Consider the following 26,216-nt stretch of genomic DNA (forward strand, 5'->3'; position numbering starts at 1 on the left):
CTGAGTTAGCGTGGCCTTTCTGTCAGCTCCAACCAGTCTGACCTCTGACCTCTGTCATCATGGTTTTTGTTTTTGGATCCATTCTGAGTTAAACTCTAGAGACTGTTGCATGTAGAAAATCTCCAGAGAGCAGCAGTTTCAGAAACACTCAAACCAACAATCATGTCACAGTCAAGCTGAAGCTCCTGACCTGTATCTGCAGGATTTTATGCAGCACACTGCTGCTGTATTATCGCATAAAGCAGGTCACTGAATAAGCGGGTGTGCAGGTGTTCCTAACAAAGTGCTCGGTCAGTGAGTATGACGTGTGGGAGGAAATCGATGTGAAGATATAGAAGACAACTTTCAAACTCCACACAGGACGGCCCTAATCAGCCTTAAACACTACAGTTTTGAAAGAATAATCAATTAACTATTGAGGATATGTGACCCCAAAAGATATCATCAGTCTAACACTCTCCCAACTGAGCTATTTCAGCCTCAGAGTCTTGCTCAAGAGCACTTCAGCACACAGGATGCCTGATAAGAATATCTGAAACCAAGTCCTTCACTTACAAGACACTGTGCCCGCACACTAAAACAGAAGTATCAGTTGCTTGGATTTCAGTCTCCTCAGTCAACTCAAAGTTGAAGGTGCCGTTTTCAAAAGGCTCTTCCTCAGACACACTGCTTCAGCTCTCTTTTAATAAGTCAAGTTGCCTGAGGGACAGTCCTATTCACAGCATGGGCCTGAGGGAGTGAAAGTCAATATGTATGACCCCGGCTTGTATCAGCCGAAAACTGAACCGCAGCTTCTCTGACTTAACAAGGTCCACTCTGGTGTATTTTATCACTATTAGCCAGCATGGCGCTTCAAGATCTCCCTACTCTTCATTTACAGAGTCATTGTACGAGTCTAACTCCCCTTTACTGCCTCTGCTCTCCTTCAAACACCTCTTCCGAGAGTAGAGCCTTGGTGCAGATGGTATATTAAAAGTGAGACAAAGGGATTCTGTCAAGAAGACATGATTATATGAGAACAGACCTTGCAAACAGGATTTTTTTTTTCAAGAAAGAAGATGAATAAACTTTAAACAACTTAGCATGGATTTTTCTTTGACTCACAACATTTGACTCTCTTACACTCTCCGCCTTCCAACAAACTGAGAGCAGCATTGCTTATCGGCTGTGGCCTAATAAAGCAGAACTAAGTGAATCATTAATAAAAGATACAGGTATCTCTAGCCCGGATGAGGTCCCCAGAGAGCCAAAGCGTTTCCCAGGAATATTAATCACCCCTGGCATCAGCCCCCAACCAGCCTCAGCATGAACCTCGCAATTATCAATCTCCCACCGCACGCTAACGGAGCGCTAAATGAAAACAAAGGAGAGGTGCTTAGGAACAAAAAGCTATCTGTGTTGCTGTCTGATAATCGATACGAGGAGCAGCGAATGGTGTGAACGTGTGTGTGTCTGCATGTGTGTGTGTGTGAGAAGCTCCTTTAGCCTTGAACAGCCTGAGCTGCACTTGTCTGATGACTGGTAGACATCCTGGGAGCGAGGGAAGAAGAGTGAGGAGCGAGGAGACAGGCGCTCACTGTGCTGCCTCTCAGCATTTGTTCCAAACTGACAACTTCACTGGAAATTGGACAAAAGCAAACTCCTGGGGTTTTGTGCTTATGTGTGTGCTCGTTGCGGGATGGTGGGTTGTTACTTGCAGGAAAAGAGCATCAAATTGACAACTTTGAAGGAAATCAGAGAGAAAAGTTTCTCCTTTGACGACAGCTGAGAGAAACAGGAAAAAAGTCGACACCAATTTGCTTTAAAGACATCTGTCGTCAGCTTTGATGCTTGGATTACCGTGAACATCTGCTTTGCTAAATATGTTTGTGTCTTTGCATCTACACTTTGTTTCCGAAATCCTCATACACAATCCTCCTGTTGTTCCTGTTATCTTTAACACAACAATGAAAGCATGGTGCGCTGAGAAGATAAACACAGTCAAATCCTGGTTTAAGCATCCTGCATGCAGGAAGCTGCTCAGCATTAACAGCTAATCCACATAATCTTTTATGTTTCAGTGAAGTAATTAGGGTATCCAATTACCAATGTTTACTCTGTGTAATTAGGGATTTACTGTATTTTCTGACATGTTCTGTTGATGTAACCATATCAGCTTCAGATATGTGTGGATGCGTGGGCGTCGCTGTCTTTTACAGCCGGCATCTGCTTTCACAATCAGCTCCTGGTTGCACATTGTAATCACAGAGTTGCCATCTGCTTCCTTCTGTTTTACCTGTTTCTTTACACACGCTCTAATCCTGCACAACAATAAGCCCCATTGTCATCGAACGGCTGCACAATTAAATTTCTGAATAAAACAACACCACTAGGCTGTGAAACACAAATGAGGCAGCAGCTTTGTGTTTTCACCGCAGATTCCATCGGTTTGAGCCAAAATGAACCACCCACAGCCACTGAATCTTAGCATGAGATAAAAACCTAAGCTTTAATCTGCTTATTATTTTGAGGGTTCACTGATCGCCCCTCTTGTTGATAGGAAATGAACGCCCCAAACTCTAAAACTCTGAAAGGATTAGAACATAAGAAATTAAACCTTTTGTTTTTTTTTTATGCTTTTTGTGTAATGAAGTAACAGCACATGAAGAAAAAACTAAACTTTAACAGAAAACGACAGTCAAGTAACTTTACTCAGTAATGTGTCTCTAAATTGACAGCAACATTGTTTACTGCCGTCTCTGAGGCTCCTTCATATGCTGCTCTCAACATGCAAACATACAGAGTTACACAGTTACACATAAACTATGCATGTTTCCAGAATGCAGGGCTTTTGCACTGCAGCTTTTTCAAAGTATTTCTGCTGTTGTTAACAGCAGCTGCTGGTCACCTTGGTAGTGGATGGACTAATACTTAAGATTTTCCTCGACAAACGACGCTCTCCGGATTTTCACGAGTGTTAATGCCCTATAGTGAGACAAGGCGTCCCTTTTTGGCTCTGTTCAGAGGGAATTAAAGAGCACTTACTTTCAGTGTAATGAGGGAAATAGAGAATTATCTGCATTTGCACTTTGGTTGTGCTACTGGACGTGCTTCCACCCAGCCAAATGAATGTTATTTATTGAAGGAAAACTGGCTGAGAATGCTTGTTCTCTTCCAAATTCTCCATTATTTATATATTATATGAGTCTAAAAATGAGTGTGTGTGTGTGCCTGTGTTTACCCTCCATACTGCATCCTGGACCCATGCAGGGCTGGAAATCTTGAGTATGGGGACACGGCACACTGAGGTCCAGCTGGGCCTTCAGCATCCTCTGCCTCATCCTGCGACCTTTTTCACACGTAGCACTGCTACACGCCGACCAGGGGGACCAGCCTGAGTAGATGCATGTCTCCGGTGTGTCGTCTGAGAGGGAAGGACAGAGGGATGGTAAGTGGGTGAAGGAGAAGACTAATTTCATTTAAGTTTTCTGTTAATTCGGTGAATTGGATCACGAGATCATTGTTAAAGCAGTTAAATTTGCTTTTACAAAACTTACTTTTCTATTTCATTCCTCTAAAGCAGCTGAACTCATTTGTCAGACGGAGCGGGAGGGGAGAAGGGCGGGAGACTTGGCTAACATTGATTATTTAACATCAACATATCCAAAGGTGATTACTGCAGGTAGTGGACCACAAGAGGCCACAGAGTGACATCTGAGGGGGACAGGTAGGAGCAGAGGGATGGAGTTGGAGAGAAAGGGAAGAGTGTGATTTGTGAATGTCTTGTCCAATTATCAGTGGTAGCAGAGCTACAAGAAGTAGCAGGGGTACTGGCTTCAATTAATAATGCTCTCTTGGGGGTTCAGAGAGGCAGAGAAAATGAGAGGAGAGGAGAGAAAGAATATACCATCAGGCCTCAGGGAGGAACCTGAGTGGATCCAATTCTCTGGGATAACATGTAACGACAGAGGAGGAGAATGAGGGAAGAAAGGAGCTGGAGAAGCAGGAAGGAAGGTAAGAGGAGAGCTGGGTTGATGTGTAAGTGAAGGCAACGAAGCTCCGGGCGGACCAGGGGGACCAGCCGGAATGGATACTCGTCTCTGTAGTGTCATCTCCCACAGTGAAGCCGGAGAAAGGGAGGACAAGTGGAGTAAGAGGCGGAAAAGGGAGGAGGGGAAGAAGCAAATGGTACATGACTGACAGAGGAAGAAATTTATTAGGCAGCAGGGGATCCTTGTTAAGAATTCTGCTGCATGAGCAAAATCCTGCAACTTACCCAAGGCCACTTAAAGTAAAAAGAGGCGCAAAGCACCCGTGTATAACACAAACACTGTTATGCACTTCTGCACCATTTAGCCTGTTCTAACTAAGGTCACAGCTCTGAACCTGGTGGGGGCTGGGGAGTACCAGAAAAAAATCTACTGAGTGCGACATGTGACGCCATCTGATGATGACGACGGTGGCTGTCTGATCTGTCTGTGATCGAGCGCTGACATTACTGCTTTATGAAAGACTGGTTGATTGATTGTCCCGTATGGTTTCTGATTTTTGTTTCTCAAAGGTCACAGGATACAGCCAATCTAGTTTCAGCTGGGCTTTAAATCAAGAGTAAAGACAGTGTAAACATACACTCCACACTATTCCTTTAACTGAGTGCTTTGAATTTCCTGAACATATCCATACTGTCATGCATAAATTGCCAGGTGTGGATATTTCCAGATAGGGTTGTGAATATCTTAAACTTTTTTTCTTTTTTTTTTTAGATAGAAACAGGAACTTGATTTGTTCCTTCTTTTATTATTTATTCACTACATTACAGCTCAAACTCTCAGAAACACTCTGTGGGGGCCACAAACAGATTTCCTTAGCAGTACTGTCCAGAGTGACAGGATCTGTGCTGCTCTCAGAATGTAAAGTATGTTTGACGAGAGCAGGACTTGCTTCAGACACAGCTGTGTTGCTCTGCAGCAGTGGGGCGCACGCCTTCTCACAGCAGGGTCCCTGCCAGATGTGTGTTCTGACTAGCTGACCCATCCCATCGGAGACTCAACTTAAACCAGCTGTGCCTTTAATAAGCTAAATGTGTGTCCTTGAGCATCGTAGGACACTGAATCTCAACAAGGTCTGTTCAGTGTGTGAGCTACATGACTCCATAGTTAACGTGAGTGTTTAGCAAACACAGCGAACTGAAGAACTGGTCAAGTTCAAAGAACATAAAGGAATGCAATATCAGGTAATGACAGGGACTGAATAATTAGTTAAATACTGCATCGGATTAATGTAATATGTTGTATATTGGTTGGGTTCTTTCCCTGAACAACTGTAATTGAGAAAGGATGATGTGGTAATACGGGTACTGCACCTTCCTCCTTCTCCTCCTGTCCAATATCAGCTACGATGTCATCTATGGTGTCAGGGACCACATTACATTGTTCCCCCTGCGAACACAAAGAAAACGGGGGTCACACACTGACAAGGACTAACACACACACACAAAATGTATCCGAACACTTCTTACAAGATAAAGCAAAGCAATCATCAAGGGTGAAACATTTTTGGCCCCTGAAAGAAGTTTCTAGCTTTTCTAGGTCTTCATGTAAGCATGTAAGTAAGCAAGTAACTTTGGTCACACAATAGCAGGGACACTCTAAAGGTGAGGGGGTCACATGGCCAGTGGAAGCAGGTGCATGTGGTTGCGTGACTCTATATGTTTGGAAGCTCTGGAAAACTAAATAAGTGGAAGTCGATTTAAATTTTTTACTATTTCTGTAACTAATTTCTAAATCTCATTCACACATACGTGGGCACGTGCAGTCCTACATACTACATTTTACCTTCCGAGCAATGCGTTCCACCACCACTTTAGCCACCGGGGTAATTGCTCCTCCCTCTGGGTCATAAAATGGGCTCTGGGGGTGGTCCAAACTGGTCAGTGGCCGGATCTTCTCCTGAGGGAGGGTGGGCTTGTTTGGCGACTGAAAGACGGTGAAATAAGCGGGTAAGTGAGCGAACGCGACAACAGCAGTGCGAATGATGTGTAATGTCAAAGGTGTCGCTTGTAGAGACGCAGAAAATTATCACCTGACTCTGCAATTGCCCTCAGCTCTACAAAGCCTTTTAGCATCTCCCAGTTATTTTGGTTTCAACAGCCCCAGTTTAACTGTTTGGTTCAGTCTCACTGCTCTCATCGGCATAATTGTCCAGCCGCAGGAGGCAGGTGTTTCTGGCAAAGAAGCTCTTTAAACTGACGTTACAGTACCTGCCCAGCAGCATGCAACAGACAGGTGAAATCAGCAACTAGCTGGTAAATGATGAAGCATTTAACTGTTAATGAGCCAAGTACTTTTCTTTGGAGTTTGACTCCGAATGAATGCTGATGCTGATCCATGTCTGCCTGATGTGTAGAAAAGCCACTCTTTGCCCTACAGTTTTAAATAGTACGGTGATAATCCGTCTGTGTTTTACTGCTAGTTGCGTTGCCCCCAGGTAGCCAAAAAAGTTTTGCAGCTTTGAGTATCTAATATATAAAAGAGTTGAAGCCTCTTTTGAAGCCCCCAGTAACCTTTCTGGAAATAAATACTGTTTCTGAGCAAAATGGGAAATCAGGTGGACATGAATTTAACACCCAGCAGAAGGCACCCCTGCTGCACTGGACATCAAATCAGGAATTTTTTAGCATTACAAGGGCCTCTCAGTTTCCCCAGGTAGCTGTCTCTAAGTTCTCGCTGTCAGTTTAAAGGTGAATTAGCTCTGATGGCTCTTTAATAATCCAGGGAAAATGTGCATGAGCAAATAAGATGCTACAGGTGACGATCAGGTCATAATTTGAAGGGGAACTATTTCCCCTCTATCACATTAGCATTGTGCAAATCAGGTACTCCGAGGTGAATTCGTTCGTGTCCTAGAGGAAAACATCTGCTCTTGTATATTGGGTATCAAATATGCCTGAGGAAAGAGAGTTCGAGTCTTCCTCTGAGGAATGGTTAGAATAATCAAAGTTAAACAGAATTTAGAGAATGGGAATGACTCCTATCAGCCACAACATTAAATTCGGTTAGCGGTTTTGATATTGTGTCTAAATGGTGTATTTGTGGAACAAAGAACACTAATTCAATAGCAGCGTATAGTGTATGCTTTTCTCTGAAACGGACTTTTAAAATGACAAAAACATAATTTCTCTTGAGGGAAGCAGCAGTGGAGAAGCAGTTATTCAAAGCAGAATTAATAAAAAGTAATAATACTACAATGGCTGCACAGGTTTTATCCTCCATTCTGACCAAAAATGGAGAGGTGGGTAACTGTCAAGGTCCTGAAAGAGGCACCTACAGTGGCTGTTTTTCCCATCAGCCACCTGGTCCAGAGCCTCTTTTCTGTTTGATCTCAGTGTGCATTATTTATGTCCATTTAAACACCCCTTTAATAAGAGATTCGTGGCATTGTTGCCAGGTGTGTGTTATAGGATGTGTTTCCACATATTGTTGGAGCTTTAAAAAAAAAAAAACCTCTAGGGAGAGAACAGATAAAACGTGACAAAAATGAATCATTCTCTTTCTTCTTTCAGGTTAAATCAACTCTGCCGTTTCAAGTTTTGAACAAACTTTTGATTTAATATATGCAGAAGTACTGAATAAGAGAAAAGGAAGACGTCTACAAAGGGGGTATGAATATGAAGTTACATTCCCCGTCTACAGGGCTGCAACAATGTCGACAATTCTCTTTGTAGTTTGCAAGTTCACTTAAAGTTTTCTTCTCTGACTTCTCTGGCTTTGGTTGAAAAGATCTTGCGTGACAACAAACAGAAGACATCTTTCACTTGTTGGAGACAATTAGAAATTACAACTCTGTCTGCAAACAACAAGAAACTATAAACGCTTTGCTTTTCATACAATAAAAGGATGAGCAAGTGTCTGGAAGATGTGTAGTCCCATGTCTCTGTCTGCAGGGGGCAGTCATTTCATGTCCGCTGTGCTGTAGGATGAATATATGATGTGGTGGTAAACTTTAACTTCAACATATTTTCATAGGGACACTTTCATCATGTGAGTCTTCATCATGTGAGGCCACCGTCTAGTTCTTTTCTTCTAAGGCTTTGAGTCCTTATCTTGTTGTAGGATGAAGCTCTGACCAAACAGTCTGTCTTCCTTTGGTTCTCGTCATTCAGATAAAAATAAACAGAACAACTTCCTGCACTACAGTATTAATAATAATAATGCATCAGAAGTTGTGGTGACACAGTTTGTTCCAGCACTGTCTTTGTACAGACAGAGGGTTTGTCAACAAAAGTTGGGTCACCTGTATTAACTTTAAAGGCTTCATTTACTTCCATTAGTGAAGTGAAAGTGAAAATTGTATGTTAACCAATGAAAAAAGGAATGTTGTTATGAAGTTTACATGGTCTTTCCATTTTTGGTGACCTAAATAGACACTTTACTCCTAACCCTAGTACCATTTTAAGTTATTCACTGGCCTTGAACTGATTAAAGTTCATAAAATCTGGAAAAATGGGGGGTGTTCTAAAACTTTTGAAAGATGTTTACCTCCTCCCCTCAGCCGGAAAAGTTCCTTGCTTATTCATGAGCCTGTAAACTATAAATAAATTGCTGTAGTCTCCAAACAGTGAGTGAATATGGATGAGCACCTTTCATTCCAAGGATGTAGAAAGCTAAAAAAGTCAAACACAGTAACAGACAGATGGAAGTCAAGTGTGCTGTGATGCAGCAGTTTAAGATAAATGCTGTTTACTGCTAGTGACTTATAAACCATATAATTAGACCATACCACAGCACCTTTCAGTGAGGCACAGCTAATACAAGTGTCTCATACACAATATGGTATCCATTGATGTTACACATCAGCAGCAGCCATTTTAGAGGTGTGTAATGAGCTGTTCATTCACGTCTTCAGTGACAAAAACAACATCACAATATACAACAAAGTAATCTTTAACAGACATCAGCAGACTCATTTTTAACTTTAGCACTAAGTTGGATCCTTCTCTATCTTGGCCACATGTAGCTAACGTTAAAATGCTAATGGTAGCTACAAGTATCTCCATTATATCTCCATTTCAATTTACTTATAGCAGATTTAATTTCTCTCAGTCTGAGCATCGAGGAGTTAAATGAGTCGTAATAGCTTGCTTTTATACTTCTGTGGCAGAAAAGGAAGTGACAAAGCTATATGTGTATATCTGTACATGTACGCTACTCTCTTCCCATTGGCTCGCAGACCTCCCCATGTCTGGGTACCCCAGAGTTGAGCAGTTAGAGCTGCTGACAATACAGTGCCAGTGTAACATTACTGATGTGACCTATGGGCACAGACTTTTAACTTTTTTGGCTCTTGGCTTTTCTTATAGCTTATTTTGTCTATTTTGCTATGTGCTCCATTGTCCACCATGACGACAACAGCTTTAGCAAATTGTGACACAACTGCAGTGCCTCTACTAGATGTTACACCTGCTGGGTTTCTACCACTGCCAGCAAATATTTGAACTCATTAGGTAAATCAGGACTGACTATACCTCATACGTGACGCCACTATCAGTGCCTGCATCCCATGGAATGAGGTCTGTCACCAGCCTCTGGACCCAGCCGCACTCTTTGGTGCAGAGATCCTCTCCTGACAGCCCCACGTTCCAGTCCGGACTGGGCCCGAGCATGGTGAGGAAGGACATCAGGTGCCGGGTCCGGTCCACAGAAAACTCTGCTGATGGAGCTGCTCGCCTGGTGATGGTGATAATAATGAATGTAATGAAAAAAGAGCAAAAGATTTAAAAAATTAACGTGTTCTGAATATTGTTTTAATGAGGCAGCCTTAAGTATGTTTTAACATAATCATCTCAGGAGAAACATTTTCCTAAATCCCAACACGCTGCTATGGCATTTTTTACTTAATTACATTCAAAATGGCCAGTGCTGATGTCACGACCTCTGACCTGAGTCACATTCTGCTAATTGCTGTATAATCGAAGCTCTGAAATATCAAATTAGAGGAGGAAAATAGCACATAATGAGATATTCTCTTTACGTGTTTAAAACCTACTGAATTTAATAATGTATTTTGAATGTAATAATGAGCTAATTTGAAGTTTCTTTGCAGAAAACTGTCTTTGGTATCTTAATTATCCTGTCTTAACCAAGACGTAAATGTAAAAGCAACTCTTCTAGAACAACTTGACAACTTTGCATGCAAAATTGAACAAAATGAGCTAATATTTCATTCTCACAGTGTGAATGTGTGGCTGTGTGGGTGCGTACACGTGTGTGTGTGAATGTTCTCATTAGTAAAAATAATAGTGGCACAATATATTGCAAATGACAGACAACGCTAGGAGGGGTAATTAAACAGATGTTTGGTGAGAGATACAGTACATTAGTGTGTGTGCGTGTGTGTTCATGCCCGTGCAGTGCTGAGGGCTAAAATTGTGATAAGTTTCTAATTGCTCTTGAACTCATTCCAAAGAGTGCACAGGATGCCAGAGTGTGCAACTATTCAGACAAATCAAACTGGCTTTCAAGAGGTGTATAAAGGAAGACATCATAAAATAATAATTAAGAATAAATTTACTGAAGTTCATACAGTAGCATCAGAATTGTAATTGTAATTTACAATTCATTCATGGGGTAAAAGAATGAAACTTTTTCCAACTTAAGAATTTGATTCTGTGTGTGATTAAGATGTAGTGTTTTTCATTTATTACACATATCACTCTTTACTTCACGCTAAACAGATTATGTTATGCTTGTGAGAAAATCTAGAATAATCTTGGCTTGATGGATGCTCAGACAGCTTCTCAACAGAAAAGAAACAACATATTGTTTTGTGGGCCTCCAAAATACCAGCTTTTCATCAACCGAGAAATCTGCCATGTTTTTAGCTTATAGCCACCACACCAATCACTTAAGCTTGTACATTTTCCTCTTAAAAACATATTTCCTCAACCAAAATCATCCAGCAGTAATATACAATATAACAGACTTTGTAAAGGACGGTGCTGCTGAAAACATGACCAATAAATGATCAGCACATCTATCAAGAAGTGTCGATGACATGTTCTTGTCAGGAAGTCAGCTATCCTTCCTTTTTCCCTTTTGTTTCCCCTTCTCTGGTGTTTCATGTTTGTCCCCCAGTTAGTCTCTCTGTGTTTGTGTGTGCTGGGTGTGGCTTCCTGGTCTCCATCTCCAGCTGATTTGCCTGCGCGCCTGACGTTCAGCTTTCTCATTAAGCTGCTGCTGCTGCAAAAAAAAAACTCAAGACCCCAACTGACTCCATCAGATCGTTCAGCCACCACTGTGGCACAGACACTATGGCCAAGCTCTCAGTATTCTGCCATGTTGTTTTTGTGTTGTTCTGAACCTTGCTAATTCTCTGCTCTGGATCCACTACACTTGCAAACCTGTCCATCGGCCATGTCCAGCTTTGCTCTCGTCAGCTGTTACCTGTCTGGATCACTGATCCCCTGTCTGCTCTGTCCTGCTTTGTATCAGGCTGTTGCTTCTGTGTCCTCCTCAGCTGCCTGCTCCACTCTGCCACTACCTGCCTTACCGTCATGTCCAGATCCAGGATCCTCTAGCTAAGCTTTCAAACCATCTACTACTCAGATTACAATCAAATACCTTTACCTTTATTCATTGTCTCCTGGTCTGTGTTTGCGTTTGGGTCCTTAACCAAACTGTTACAACAGTTTTTGGTTAACTTGAGGTAAAATATAATACATCTATTGTTTAGAGAGAAGCGATTTAAAGTCAAACTGAAATTTTATTTCTCCTCACTTTTTGTGGTAGAAAATATAAACTAATGTGCCTTTGGGTTTGTTTCTGATGGCAGCGGTTGACTGGCATCTGAGAGCGGGTGTTGCTAGGAGACGCACTGTCAACTTCTGTGGCGCTCTAACGGATGCGAGGGGGCTTTCCATTCCACTAATTATGCGTCCTCCCTTCCTCACCCCTGCTCCAACCTGTGACTTGGAAATTGATCTACGTTTGCCATCATCAGGGATGTTGCAGTCCCTCACAGTAGGGTTGGGAAATACCTACTGAATTGCCATATGATGATATCTACAGTGAACCTCCATGTCATGGTAATCAGTAATGACATGGAGACAGGGGGGCAAGACTTAACAATTCCTGAGAATATAACGATTAACAATGGTTTGTGTAAGGCGTGTCCTGCTGTCACTGTGAACCGGAAGGACAATGTTTGGAGAATCAGGCCATGACATTGTCATCACCACGTCCACCTGGTTGCTACGGATTCTCCAGAGACTGACCTGCTCTATTCGCACATTGGCTCACCGACTTTGTACAAGGGAGCTGGCAGGACATGGTCCGTGTAGGACATTTGCATTCTTCAGGTAATGTCTAGAAAAGTTCAGGGTTGCAGTGGATGTGTGAAAGCAACTTAACCGGTGGACTTTCACAAACTAATTAAGCTATAAAGTTTATTCAGAATATTTATACCTGTTTTTATTGCTCCCTCATATATGTACTGTTGTTTCTATCAGTCAGCCTTTGATACCACTCACTCTGCATATAAAGTGTCTGTATTACATGCTGGAGCAGCAGTCTGGTGTTCTTTTTAAGTGTTGTTATTTCTACACATTTGACAGTTGAGATTGTGTATGTCATGAGTAGCTGCTGTCTCTTCAAACTGACGCTGGAGGGAGCAGAGATGTCCTGTTTGTCCTGTCTGTTAAATGAAACTCTTCCATCCTCTCGTATCCCTGCTGGGAAGAACTAAGGAGGAGACACGAGTGATGGAAGCAAAGGAGCCGCATCAGTTAGATGGAAAGCACCCACACTAGGTTTTTTTTCCCTCTTTTCCACATGGTGTAAGTAATGTACTGTTGGAAGCTAGTTAGTCGAGCTTGCTAATGTTAGCTCCTCTAGAACTGGACGCTGTTCTGCTTTCACCTGCAGCTCCTGCCCAAATTATAAAAATAAGGAGGTCTAACTCGCGTTAACTGTCAAGGGTCCAGATGTGGTGATGGCAAAGGACCAGACTGCCAAAGTTCCCAATAATGGGTAGTCCTGTAAGCACAGCGCTTTGAGGCGTTACCCCATGAGTGGACTGACACTGAGAAATAAACACCGGTAAATGGGAAGAAACCAACAGCTAATGTCAGCTCCCCAGCTGGTTAACTCTCTATGCAGCCAGAGAGCTTAGCTGATATCATGAATATTTGTGCTCACCCACAGTAATACTGACCACACACACACACACACACACACACACACACACACACACACACACACACACACACACACACACACACACACACACACACATATATATATATATATATAAAGAGAGAGAGAGTGCTGTTGTTTCACATTGTTAAAGTTTGATTTTCAATCATATCTCTCACAGAAGTGCCTTTTCCCTTTACTGAGAGTGTCATTGAATGATACTTACAGGTTGAGTGGCTGCCACGCTGGCCACTGAGCCTTAGTTTTGATCACAGTCAGTACTTCATCTCCCTGTAGAGAGAAACAACCAGAGAGAGAGAGTAAGAAAGAGATAGTCACTAAATGGATGACTATAAAAAGAGAAAAAAGAAACACTGACATAGAAAAGACCAAAACTGACAAATTGACATCACTGAGGGTGAGTACTCTCATCCAAGGACAGCAAAGCATATTCCACTTTTCAAAGGCTTAAGAACCTGGACAAAGTGCGTCTCTTATCAGGACAAAATGGCTGTGTGCTGTTTTATAATAGCCGTCTGTCATTCTAGTGGGGAACCTCATTCTGCACTCCGCGCAGCACCCACCAGTCTCTGTAGTCTCTCTGTAGCATTACGGCCACTTTATGGGCCGAACAACACATTATCTATCATAATGCATCGGATGTAATTATTCAGCCAGAAGCAGGAAGACAAATGATGGATTTAGTTTGGCGCAGCAGTTGATTAGAACTGAATTGGAAAGTCCAAATGTGCCCTTTCTGGTTTAATAAGAGCCTTTATTGTGTTTTCTCCACTTCTCCTTCGTTTTGTCTCTTTCTCGGTTAAACACAGACACAAACACCTACAAATATATACACACATAAACACAAACACTTTTGGATATGCCAAAAAAAAAATTCTGGTTGACTGAAGATTCCAGAGTTGCTTTGAAAGCCTCCTCTCTTCCCTGGGGCGGTGTGGAGAAAATAAGTGTGTGTGTGTGTTGGCAAGTGGTTAGGTGGGAGTCTGTATGTGTATGTGTGTATTTGTGTATGTGTGTGTGTGTGTGTGTGTGGATGAAAACAAGTTTACAAGTCAGTGTCCATCTTCTCTTCAGAGCAGCCTGGGGCTCTGTGGCCTCTCTGGCCTCAGACCTCACTCCATCCTCTCACATACACAAACAAACCCACAACACACACACACACACAGTTGGACACAGGTGGACACACACACAGACAGAAATGTTTGTGAATGTAGACGGCAAGAGGGACAGAAACACACACTCTGCCAAGGAATCAAGAAAGACAAACTCATGAATGGATGAATATCCCGACAGGTGGGATGGCAGCCAGAGAGGTAACAGTAAGGTTACGCTTCCACTCGCAGCAGCACTGGCTTATGTGTCAAAACAATGTCAAACCATGAATTACAGCATTTTTACCAATGTAAAATTTGAAAATGTAACAAATCACGAGAAAATATGCAGATGTGTGTATGTGACTAGTTGGTGAACGTAGTGGAGCATTTAGCAGCTGAAGAATTTTTATTAGGAGTTGGTGGAGATCAAAACAAAGCTGTAAGGAGAGTCGGACATGCGTTCATCAGGTGACAGGAGGTATGATACCAAACACATGCTAACGTAAATACACAACTAACAAGTTCATATTAACTTAGAAGCTTGAGTATACAGTGTTAATATCGTTTCTTTATTCATTCATCCATGTGTTTGTGTTAGGTTATGTCCAGCTGTTAACCCATGCCAACCAAACTCTTATTGCTGGAAGTAAACTGCTCATCTTTGGACAGAAAGAGGGCTGGTGCTGATTTGCATGTGGCCCGTGAAAACAGACAGATTACGATAAGAGAGGCGATCTGACTGACGGATGCATAAAAGTAGTTCTGTATGGTGTCTACTGAATTTTAAGCAGATGTGATACACTTGAAATGACAAGTTTAAATGCGGCCATTATTTTTCAGTCTTATTCATATAGCTGCTCTCTGCTATGATCTGCCACTGCTGTGGTTAAGGTTTGATTAGATGGAGATACATCAGAGACGGTACTTGGTTACGATTATTTAAAGATGATTGTCATGGTTAAAAGAAGAAGTACTTGTATGGCATTAATATAGTTTATTAAAATGCAAAGAAATGTGGAATCACAACCCAAATAAACTGCAACCCAAGGTTACTATCATTCAAAAACCCGTCAGAGAGCTACAGCATGAAATGCGGAGATTTGCATCTAAAATCACAGCTTGCATTGCCTCTATATGAATTTGCCTTTTAACGTTTCTCAGCTTCTCTTTGCACGTCTCAGTTCTTCTGAGTTTGGTTGTTACGGTAAATGTACAAATGTTCCAGGGGTGAGGATTGTTCTCCTCTTCTACTGGTCTGATAAACTGTGAGTCATCATTATATTCAGGAACTAAGCCTGTAGACAAAAGCCTTGTTGTCTTCATGGGCTCTTACTCACCCCGCTCCCTCACCCATACAGATCAATGCTCTCTCTCATGCACATACACACCCTTCTGTGGTTGAGCTAATCAGGGATCAGATAAACGCTACAGCAGCATGGTGTGACTTGTATTTGATTGTATGTAGAAATCGCTGGAGCTGCTTGTAGCTTTAATGAGACAGAGAACAACGGATCATTTCATTGTAATCCTAGTGAAACGTCAGCTGGACAGAGGAGAGAGAACATGGAGCTGATACAGTCACTCTGTGGGAGGAGTAAAGATTACATTCATCCTGGAGAGACTGATGCACTTACACCTTTCCAACATCTGGTTAGAACGCAGCTCAAATTTGCTCCATGGGTGGATAGAGCAATCACATTTCAAACCATCTTGAATGCCTACAGATGCATTTAGACTTGGTAATAGCTATCCAATCAGCCTGAGACGCATGAAGTGACTAAGCGTAAACAGGGTCCTGCCAAAAGAGGCATCAGACCAGAAAACGCACATATGGCTCAGTCTGGAAAGCAACATCGAACAAGTTTTCCAGATGTTAAAACTCATGCCAACAAACTTTTCCAGCCCATCACGTGGCACGTGGGCTCAGTGGGCTTTATAGGCCAACATCAGCAACGGGTTCCCACTCCAGCACAAGCTTTTTAAGCAGCCAAGGATATCCTGGATAAGAAACCGGCACATGAGGAAATCAATTGACTCCAGTAAATTAAGCCCCAGTATAATCACTTCAGTGACAGAAGTCCAATAAAAGAAATCAAATATCAGTGTTTCATAGTATGACAGGAGTCAGGGAGGTGAGGGAAGGGTCAGTGGAAGATGGCATCATCCCTTCAACTTCTGTTACACATTACCCTGTGAGACAACAGTATCCATCAACACCACATTTCACACAGTACACTCCAAATCATGCTGAAATACTAAAGTACAGGTCAATTAATTTTGTCACAGTGATGTGCTACACACTCAAATCATAGTTAGACATGACTGAAAACACTTCACCCGCAATCGTACATGTTTTTCCAACCTTGCTGGTTCGAATGCAAGGAAGCCAGCGTGATTACAAGTTTCCCACTTTCCAGATAAACATGCTGAAAGGATAAACATGTTGAAGGCAATTTTCTCCGTCATTTTTTTCACTCCATTCACCACCTCCCACTGCTAGTCACTCTCAATGCTTTGGTTCAATTTAGGCTAAAGGAAAAGGATCCTATTCCTGTGAAACAGCCCAGCACATTTTATGGCAGCCCTCAGCTGGTATCAGGTAATACAGAATGCTTCATGGAGGCCAGTAGGAGATGCAAATCTTCCTGTAATGGCCTTGTTTGTTTATGGTAATTATTGTAATGGAACAAAATGACTGTGATTTACCAATGTTTAAAGGCACATTACATTTTCATGAACGTTTTCGAGGAGAAGAGAAAGAACAGAACAGAAGGAGAGGGAGGTGGAACCAAAGAAGCTGGACAGGTAGGAATAAAAAAAAGAGAAAAAGGAAATTGTAGAGGACAGGAGAAAGAAGAGAAACCACAAGCATTAATTTGCAAAGTGAGACAAGGGGGTGAGAAGAGGGTAAGATAGAGAAAGAGAGAGAGGACAGCAAGAAAAGACGAGACAAGGATGAGGAAGAAAGGAATAAGAAGTTACAATAAAGACTGAAGTGAACACGCAATAATAATGAGACCGAGACGGACCAGGAACAAGGGAGACACAACTGAGAGAGAAAAAAATGACAAGATGCACTTAATGGAAGGACAGAGTGACAATCTGAGAAAGGAGAGAGGTTAAAAAAGGAGCAGAGAAAAAGAGCAGGGGTTAGAAGAGAAGCACACACACACACAGTTAAAATAGTCTTACATTGATTACATTCACTCCATTTTCCCTGGCATGATAACACTTCCTTCACTCCCTCCTTTGTTCCATCCTTCCCATCTCATTTCCTTTCTTTCCAGTCTTTGATTCCTGCCTTGTACCCTTCCATTTTACCATTACCTTCTGTCTTATAATTCTTATATTATTTATACTTATCCTTTCATTTTTTCCCCATTTTATTTTTTATTTTCTTTTAGCCAGTCAAATGCACATAACCAATATCCAAACCTATCCATAACGCTAATTATTGCTGGGATGATTAGTTGCTTAATTGATGAGACAAGTGAAATATAAAATCAGCTGACGGAAGATTAATTTTATATAACCTTGTAAGTAACTGCCTTAATGCTGTAACTACTTGTTGGCAGACATTAACTTAGCAGATTCTTGTCGCCATAGTGACAGTGAAGTGGCAGAAATGCTGGATGAATGAATAAACTGCTGTTTGTCCAGAAATAATTTCAGCACCTAACTCCCTAAAAACCCGTATGTAGTTGTTACGTGATCATTTGTGTAAGGACAAAAACAACAACAACAACAACAACAACAAATACAATAAAATAAAAATAAAATTATAGTTATTGACCTTCAGATACGTGGACAGACTTGCCTCCCTCTACTTCCCATTTTTATACTAGGCTAGCCTTATTGCCTCCTGCTTCTAGCTCTGCACTTAATGCCCAGACATGAGAGTGGTGTTGATCTTCTCATCTGACTTTTGAATAGAAAGCAGTAAGTGTTTTTTTCCCCCCCAAAATGTTGAATTATTCCTCACATCTATTAATACAAATAAAACAAGGCTCAGAGTCTACACAGCCATGCTAGCAGATCTGAGAGGATGTGCTTTGGCACAGCAGGGGTTTGAGCTAAATGCCAGCTTGGTAAAATGCTCACAATGACAATGCTAACATGCAGATGTTCAGTTTAGCATGTCAGCATATTGCCATTTAGCATGAAACATAAAATATAGCTGAGGCTATACTAGTTTTGCAGGTAATTTAGCCACAAACCAAAGTATTGGAAAAATTAAATTTTGGTGATGGTGATAGAGGAAAAGTTATGGCTGGAAATCTTTAAATTCATCAATAATGGTGATTATTAAGAAACTATAATTAAAATTGTAATCAGTTTTAGTCATGATTCTAATGTTGCTTTATTGAAGTGCCCACTGACCAATTAAATTATCTTACATTTTGAGACGTCAGTGATCCACACACATGCACATTTATTTACCACTGGATGTGTTTGAGCTCCTGTTACAGTGACCGGATCCCACTAAAGTGAGACTGTCTCGTACCTCAGTGAATTTCCGACACAGATCTGCTGCCATTCATGTTCTGTCAGACTTTACAGCAGCGGGTGTGACAGCAGAGAAGATGAAGAGGAATGAAATTACAAAGATTAGTAAGTGACACTGCTGGCCAAAACCCAGGTACATGGTGCTGAGGTGAAGGCCTGTAAAAGAGTGCTGTGACTCACTGCTGCTGCTGCTGTTACTCTTTGCAGAATATGAGCCATGACAGCAAATATGAACTCTATATCTAGACCATCAGGCTGATGGATAGGAAGATGGTGACAGAGTAAGAGAGAGGGAAAAAGTGATGCACAGAAAATGGGCAAATATAAAATCAGAGATGGAAACAGATCCAAACAGCAGCTATGTTTTAATCTGCCTATTTTGCTAATTACAACCTATCAAATTAAAGGCTGAATGGAGGAAACAGGAGTTGATACCACACTTTCCCCATTATTGTAAAAAAAGACCTTTTAAATTGATATGGTAAACTTGTTATCAATCAGCTGCCTGTTTACACATCCAGTAGAAGTGGAGCAACATTAGCATTCATTTGGAGTCATGTTTGTATTCACCTGATGAATCCACCACATCTTGTGGCCAAGATGTTGCTATGAGGCATGAGCGTGAATTAAAAGACTAAAGTTGCCAGCTGGAAAAACAAAACAATGAGCTGAAAGACATTGTAAAGCTCCATAAACCTCAGAGGGAAACTGCAGAGTTGGTGATAATTCTCCATAATTATTTGATCCATTGTGATTATAAAAAAAAATATTGATTATAGCTGCTTTAAACTACATTTTCTGCCAAATACTGAATGCTTTTGTTGTTCTAGCCATGCATTGTAATAAAAAAAAATTCTTCAGATCAAAGAATAGTGTAACTGTGTGTGTGATAACAGCTGGACAGAAACATACTTGTGTGAACAGGACAGAGGCAGACACAGACAGCCTGCACCATTCCCTCCCAAATCCCCTCAATGGTCTCAGTTCTGCCCACTTATCACTCACTCACTTTGGAATGAAGTTTTGCCTGGAGGGACCGTGTGCGTGGTGGCGTGAGGCTCTGTATTGTCTTTCCAGACTCGGTCTAATAAAAGAAAATGAGCCTGGGGACTTTGGGAAAAGGTGTCTAATAAAAAATCAACACTGCACTAATGCAATTACAATTGCATAGGGGCCATGGAACAGATGGATGACTGGGCCAATACGTTTTAACTCAGTCGGATAAAATTCACAGCTACAGGTCAAACTGTAGGAACACACACATACACATCCACTGACACATGTAAGTATTCACTTAGAAAGATGCCACACAGGTGAACACACAGAGTTTCATCCAAAAGGTGACTACATGATGAAACAATCTGCCCTTGTGGAAATAAATTGTTATTTCCCTCATCTAGCAAGATGTCTTCAATCATTTGTCAAACATCATTCCACAAAGCTATACGCACACAACAATTTCAGCTCAGCAGGTTATTTATCAACCACCTGTGACATGGATATGAAGCCAAGAGCCACGATGTATCATCTGTCCAATTACATTGTAATTTACTTGTCCCTCAAGCTAGCGGCTGTAATTGCACTGTACAAAATAACAACCTGTGTTCCCTTATAGCAAAACCATCAACAGATTTGAAATAATCAAAGCCCATGTCTTCTTTCCCCTGAAAGCTTGGTAGTTTCAAATCACAATTTAATATTCAATGATCTAACATTTATATATTTCATCATTTGAAGTCATCTGATAAAGTCTGACAGTGAACAGCTTGGTGTCTGAAATGTTCCTAATTCTACTAATATCCTGATAATTCTGCACCGTGGCCCCTGGAGATATGAGTGTGTTTGTTCCCATCTCACTGTGGACCATGATGGCTCATATTTCAGTAATTTGTGTTAAATTTTAATACTTCACATTAAACACTTAGAGCTCCAATGTTCAAAACAATGCAGCTGCACAACAAATTAGAAGTTTTTATGAGACTTTGACGACTGTGTTCCTATTATAATGATGGTAGCAATGATGATACTGGCAAAGGTAGTAATATCAGGGTATAAAAACATGCTGTTTCATTGAATGTAGCCAGTTGAATTGGTGTTCGTGTAGAAGAAGAATTCCCTAATGGTTTAGGATTTGTATATCTGCTGCAACACAAACAAAAATTACACCCACTGCTTTTAAACCCGGTCCTAAAGTCCCTGAAAACTTGGTTTCAAATCTTAAGTATTTTATATAATATTTCTTTATAACATTTGTCAAAACAACTACTCATGTGTCAGGATCGTGAGAAAGCAAAGACGCAGGAAACAATGAGGCCAAATCACAGCTTTGGGACAGTGTGCAGGTTAGAAGGGCAGTGCCAGACCCTCAACATACTCCAATGGAAGGACAGGTGTCACATGGCTCAGGAAGAGCAGGAGCAGGACTGGAGGAAGTACGTGCAGGCAGGATGGTGGGAAAGTGGAAACAGGCCATGTGGACCCAACTAAAGTAAGCCGTTGACTGCTTCACTGGAGGAAATTTTTGATCCAGTTGGTTTATGAGATTCTCTAGAGCTCATCCAACCATTTCTGATGGGGTCTGGCAGAAATATCATTTGTGCTCACTTTATCAGAGGAAAGGGATGCCTGGAGCATAACCAAAGTTGTTCTCCAAACTACTGAGGAAGGGGTACTACCAGAGAAGTCCCCTCAGGTGCTGAGGGCAATAGGAGATGCCATCTGCACAGGGATTGTTAGCAACAAATGTCTACACCCAACAAATGAAGACAAGTGGCTTTGCCAAGAAAAAGCAGAGACCGAAGCAGCATCCAAGATCAGCAAATGTGCTTCTTGCACCACTTTGGACAAGCAGCTGAAGGCTGACCTATGAGGCAGCCTCATAGGTCAGCCTTCAGCTGCCATGTAGGAAGATCAAATGGAAGACCTAGTAGCCAGAGCTGAGGATGGTGTGCGCAGTTAGTGCCCATCAAGGAAGGAGGCTGCAGAGGCTTTGCCAGTTAGTCCATACGCAGGGCCCTAAAGTTCTTTGTCATTACAGGGCTGTACAGGATGAGAGCCGTAAGGAAAAGGACTGATGCCACAGAAAAGGCATCAAGATGGCTGTGCATCAAGAAGATTGACCTATGGACCACGCACGCTACTTGGGCAAAAGATAGGGCCTGATAAACCCTGACTGGGTCTCTTGGGCAAGAGTTTCTGATATGGAAAGACTTAAAACACCCAAAGGCCTTAAGTTACATCACTGATGAGTGTCTCTCAGGAAAGGGTATCTAGTTTGTTTATGTCCATCCAGTGAGGGAGCTTGAGGAGGGCCAGTGAACCTACCCTCCATCTCTTGTGTCCACGCAATCCACGGAACACTTTTTACCTTCTCCGCAGTCATGGTGTTTGTTTTGGTTTGGAATGTCCACTTCTCTTTTCAAAGCCCCATGTTTTCATATGCACTCTGATTGGATATGACTCTTCTGCCATCTCAGACTCATCTTCAAAGTGCCCCAAGCGCAAGTGCCTCTTGTTTCTCGCTACCATGAAATCAAATATTTTTGAAAACTGACTTGAGGGCTTTTGTCTTAGATCTAAGAAACTGGACAGAAAGATCCAAAAATCTTTTGTCTGCATTTGGTAAACAACCCACAACTGTCATCAGACTTTGATTCAGATTTAATCCGTAATCCTGACTGAAGTAAGGAAGGACGTGAAGTCAGCCTTTTCCAACTGAGTGTTGCCCTCTTCAAACCAGTAAGAAGGGCACAAACAAAACACAAGATATAGAAATCGTGTCAAAAAATTAAAACTGTTTTAACTTTGGAAGATAATGTGTTGATGTGACAACCATCACTTTAAGGAAGAATCCCATTGAGAAAGCAGGTTTAAAAATGTTGTATGTCTGTTTTTTGTCCATGTGATGACACCCAGGTTTTGTGACAGTACAGCACTGTATGTGTCCCTTTTTTGAGCACCTTGCTATGTGTTTCAATACGAAAATTACTTTCTTTGTGCATTTTCTCCAAGATATTATAACCTGAGAGACAGGTAATCCATCACACCAGTGTCAGGTGTAATATGTGACACATTCACCTGAGGAAGCACTGTCACATTAGGCAGCATGGATCACTGTTGAAGAATCCCGTGGCATTCTGAGCTTTTATACTGTGAATACATCAGGCCACAGAACTATGTGGTGTAGACCTTTATGTACTTAATTATTTGTATTTACATGAGAAAAATATGAGGAAAAGCAAACCCACAGATCATCCTATTTTAAGCCCTCTTTACACTTGCTGGTATAACTTGATGATTTGTTTATCTGTTTACCAAGCCACTTAACTTTGAGATGTGTCTGGAAAATGGATGACTGCTGTGTATGAGCGAAGAAGTCATTTTTTATCAGTAATGTCATTTAAAAAAAGAGGAAAATAGAAAAACATGTTATGACAGATGAGGAAACAGAAGAAGAATACTTTCAAGCTGAGATAAGAAATTAGATGTTATTACAGTAAAAATAAATTAGCTGGCATGAGAGCTCTTTCGAAAACCAAGGTTTTGCTGTAGAAGAAATGTGGAAGCTTCAGCAGAAAGCCTTGTGAATTTGCATTTGAAGTGGATCTGGAAATGTAGATGATGCTTTAGAGACTGCAATCCAGCAGACTGCAGCCACTCATCCAGGACACCTCAAAGGCATTTGGACCAGGCGCCTGGATTTAAATCTGAAACACCATTATCACTGAGATCTTCCTGAGGGTGAGAGAAGAGAAGAGAAGAGAAGAGAAGAGAAGAGAAGAGAAGAGAAGAGAAGAATAATTTCATCTTATTAACCTGTGCAACTTAATGCCTTGTCTTGTGTAATGAGGGTATTGTACCATTAGGGGGCTTCTTCTCCCCTCCCCTATCCACCCCTATGTGTTTATTTCTCTGTCCTGCTCTGTGCAGTTCAGGTCTGGTTGCAATTCTCATTTCTTTTCATATCTTTGCAATCACTCAGGTCAAGTAAACCGTAACTGCCTGTGTTATTTAGGCGTTTGGGAAAAGAAAGGTTCTGACATTTTTTCCAAGGTTATGAATGTAGCCTTTTCTACAGATAATTGATCAAACTGCAGTCTTGAACCTTTCCTTAGCTGTAATTTGGGAAGAAGGCAAAGGTCATTATGTGCTCAACTGAGAACTGGTTCTATGCCTCTGGCAGCTGAGGTGATGATTTTGAAATTGCCTCTGGCAGTTTCATTTTGTGTTATATCATACTAGATAGGCTGACCTAAGAAAACCTCTGTGTGGAGGAAATAAAAAACAAAAGAAACAGATCTAATGGCTTCACGTTAAAATGGCCCTTTAAGGTTGAAGACAAAACGTCTCGAGTCATGCTAGGCGTGGTTAGGCATGGATCTAGGAATGGCAATGTTCGTCTGTCAGTCAGCTGTGCCATGTATCACAGTGTAATATCTCAGCAACTACTGGATAGATTGCCATGAAATTTAGTCCAGCACTTGAACACTTGACCAAGTTCCACAAAATTGAAAGTATGCTTTAAGTGAAGTGTTTTGGGACAAGTTAACTTCCACACCTCCAATAAAGAACAGCACACAAGGCCTAGCATTCCATCTTGAGGGACATCTTAAATCTCAGAGAAACTTAAAGGTCTGTTGTCAAGGACAACAATGTACTTGTGATTATTTTTGTTAACTGTGCTCTTTCTGAAGGGCTTCTGCTTTTTATAGACCTCTTCATGTTTCTGTGTATTGTCTGTTGCCCCTCTGCTTTAAGTCGCGTTTCCTTTGGTAAAGAAAAAAAAAATATGTGTACATACTGTATGTGGTATACCAAGTTGCATTAAGGTCTGCGTCCTGAGCATCTTTCACACATAAACAATCAGTTAATTTATCAGTGCAATGAGATCTAATAACTTGAGGTTAACAGATTTATGAGCCAGCATCATCCAAATTCAACATCAGTGCTATGATCTGTTCCCAGTCAGAAACAACACTTGAGTTAACTGTTCACTTTGGACTCTAATGATAATGAATAGTTGTATGTGAAGATAATCAGAGAAGCAGACTTCCTTTGTAACCGCCACTGAGTCTGTGAGATGAAGCACCTGGAAATCCTGTATTGCAGTGATCTCCAATCAGACCAGTCCGCTGGGGTCTATCTTAGATATCAAATCAGGGACTGATTTATACCCAGGGTTGCTACTGCCGACCCACCGGCGGGACAGAAGAGTAGCAACAGAGGTCATAACCATGACTTTAAAGCAGCTTCAAAGTGTCTACTATTCAAAGCATGTTACACAGTAATTCATAAAAATTATTTGAAAATCTCACAAGAAAAAGGGAGGGAGGGGGGCAATGATTTTCTGTGAGCAACATGTCAAGGAGAAAGACATTGTGGAGGGAGGAAGAAAGGCGAGTAAGTTCACAAAGTTGGAAAAGGAAAAGAGCAGCAAAGAAAAACAAAAAGCACAAAAAAAGAACGAGTGTCAGAGAGAAAGGCCGAGCAGAGTGGTGTGGGAGAAGGAAGCGGGGTCGGGGGGAGTAAGAGAAGTAGAGTTTTGTGAAGAGGAGAGCAGAGAAAAGGGAGAAGAGGGAGGTCAGAGTGGGAGTGAAAGTCCAGTAATTGCTTTGACCTTGAGCTGAGCGAGGTGTAACTCAGTCAAAGAGAGTGATGAATTCCTTGCCCCCGGCCCTGTCGCGGGAATAAAGTCACTGCTCGCAGGGATTTTTGTTTATGACAATTTGAAAAAAAACAACAAAAAACATGGAAGGTGGACAGAAGGCTGGCTGAAAGAGTCTGGGACGGGCAGGTTTCACAGCCTCCCAGGGAAACTGTTAAATGGAAAAGGTGGACTGGAGGGGATCCTTAAAGGCCAGAGAAACAAGAGAGACTGCAGCAGAAATATTTGTAACACAGCTGAGGCAGATGGATTCTGGTCTGTGTGACCTGTCAGTCAGATGATGTTTACGACCACTGATAGACTGAACTCTGGAGAAGGACTTGGCCAGAGAAGCACTCACACTGCTTTTCTTTGTGCTCTTCTCTATTGGGTTGCAGCAGCTCCAGAGTTTTCTAGCAAAGAGTACATTAACAGGTTTTTCCTGCTCATTAAACTTTCATAAGGCTTGTGGCAGCTGCAGGAAAATATGACATATTCTGAAATGGCTTTCACCATGTAACCCACCGTATGAAAAATGATCCTTTATGAGCCTTGCTTTTTATTTTTATTTTTTCCATGCTGTTTTGGCCACCCAAAACATGTCATATTTTTCAGTGTTAGAGGAAGTGTTCACATCCTGAACTTCAATTTCAATTTCAATTATTCAATTTATAGTAACTGTGCAAGTGCAACGACAAGAGCAGCAACAAACGCAAAGCAGTGGATCTTGCACGACTGTGGGCACACCTGCTATTTTGGTTCATCTGGTTGCAGTGCAAAGTG

General features: G+C 41.6%; 1 protein-coding gene across 4 annotated transcripts in view; it reads right to left on the minus strand.

Moving 5' to 3' along the window:
- Positions 1-26,216, minus strand: part of spon1b (spondin 1b) — an 81,199-nt gene that overhangs the window by 5,770 nt on the left and 49,213 nt on the right. For all 4 annotated transcript variants that reach the window (XM_041037697.1, XM_041037696.1, XM_041037695.1 and 1 more), the window contains exons 7-11: positions 13,396-13,460; positions 9,503-9,704; positions 5,814-5,954; positions 5,342-5,417; positions 3,221-3,403 (exon numbers count right to left, since the gene is read on the minus strand). In XM_041037697.1, coding sequence (XP_040893631.1) covers positions 3,221-3,403; positions 5,342-5,417; positions 5,814-5,954; positions 9,503-9,704; positions 13,396-13,460 — 667 coding nt within the window. The remainder of the gene's footprint in view (positions 1-3,220; positions 3,404-5,341; positions 5,418-5,813; positions 5,955-9,502; positions 9,705-13,395; positions 13,461-26,216) is intronic.

Source organism: Toxotes jaculatrix, chromosome 5, assembly GCF_017976425.1.
Source record: "Toxotes jaculatrix isolate fToxJac2 chromosome 5, fToxJac2.pri, whole genome shotgun sequence".
Lineage (NCBI taxonomy): Eukaryota > Metazoa > Chordata > Actinopteri > Toxotidae > Toxotes > Toxotes jaculatrix.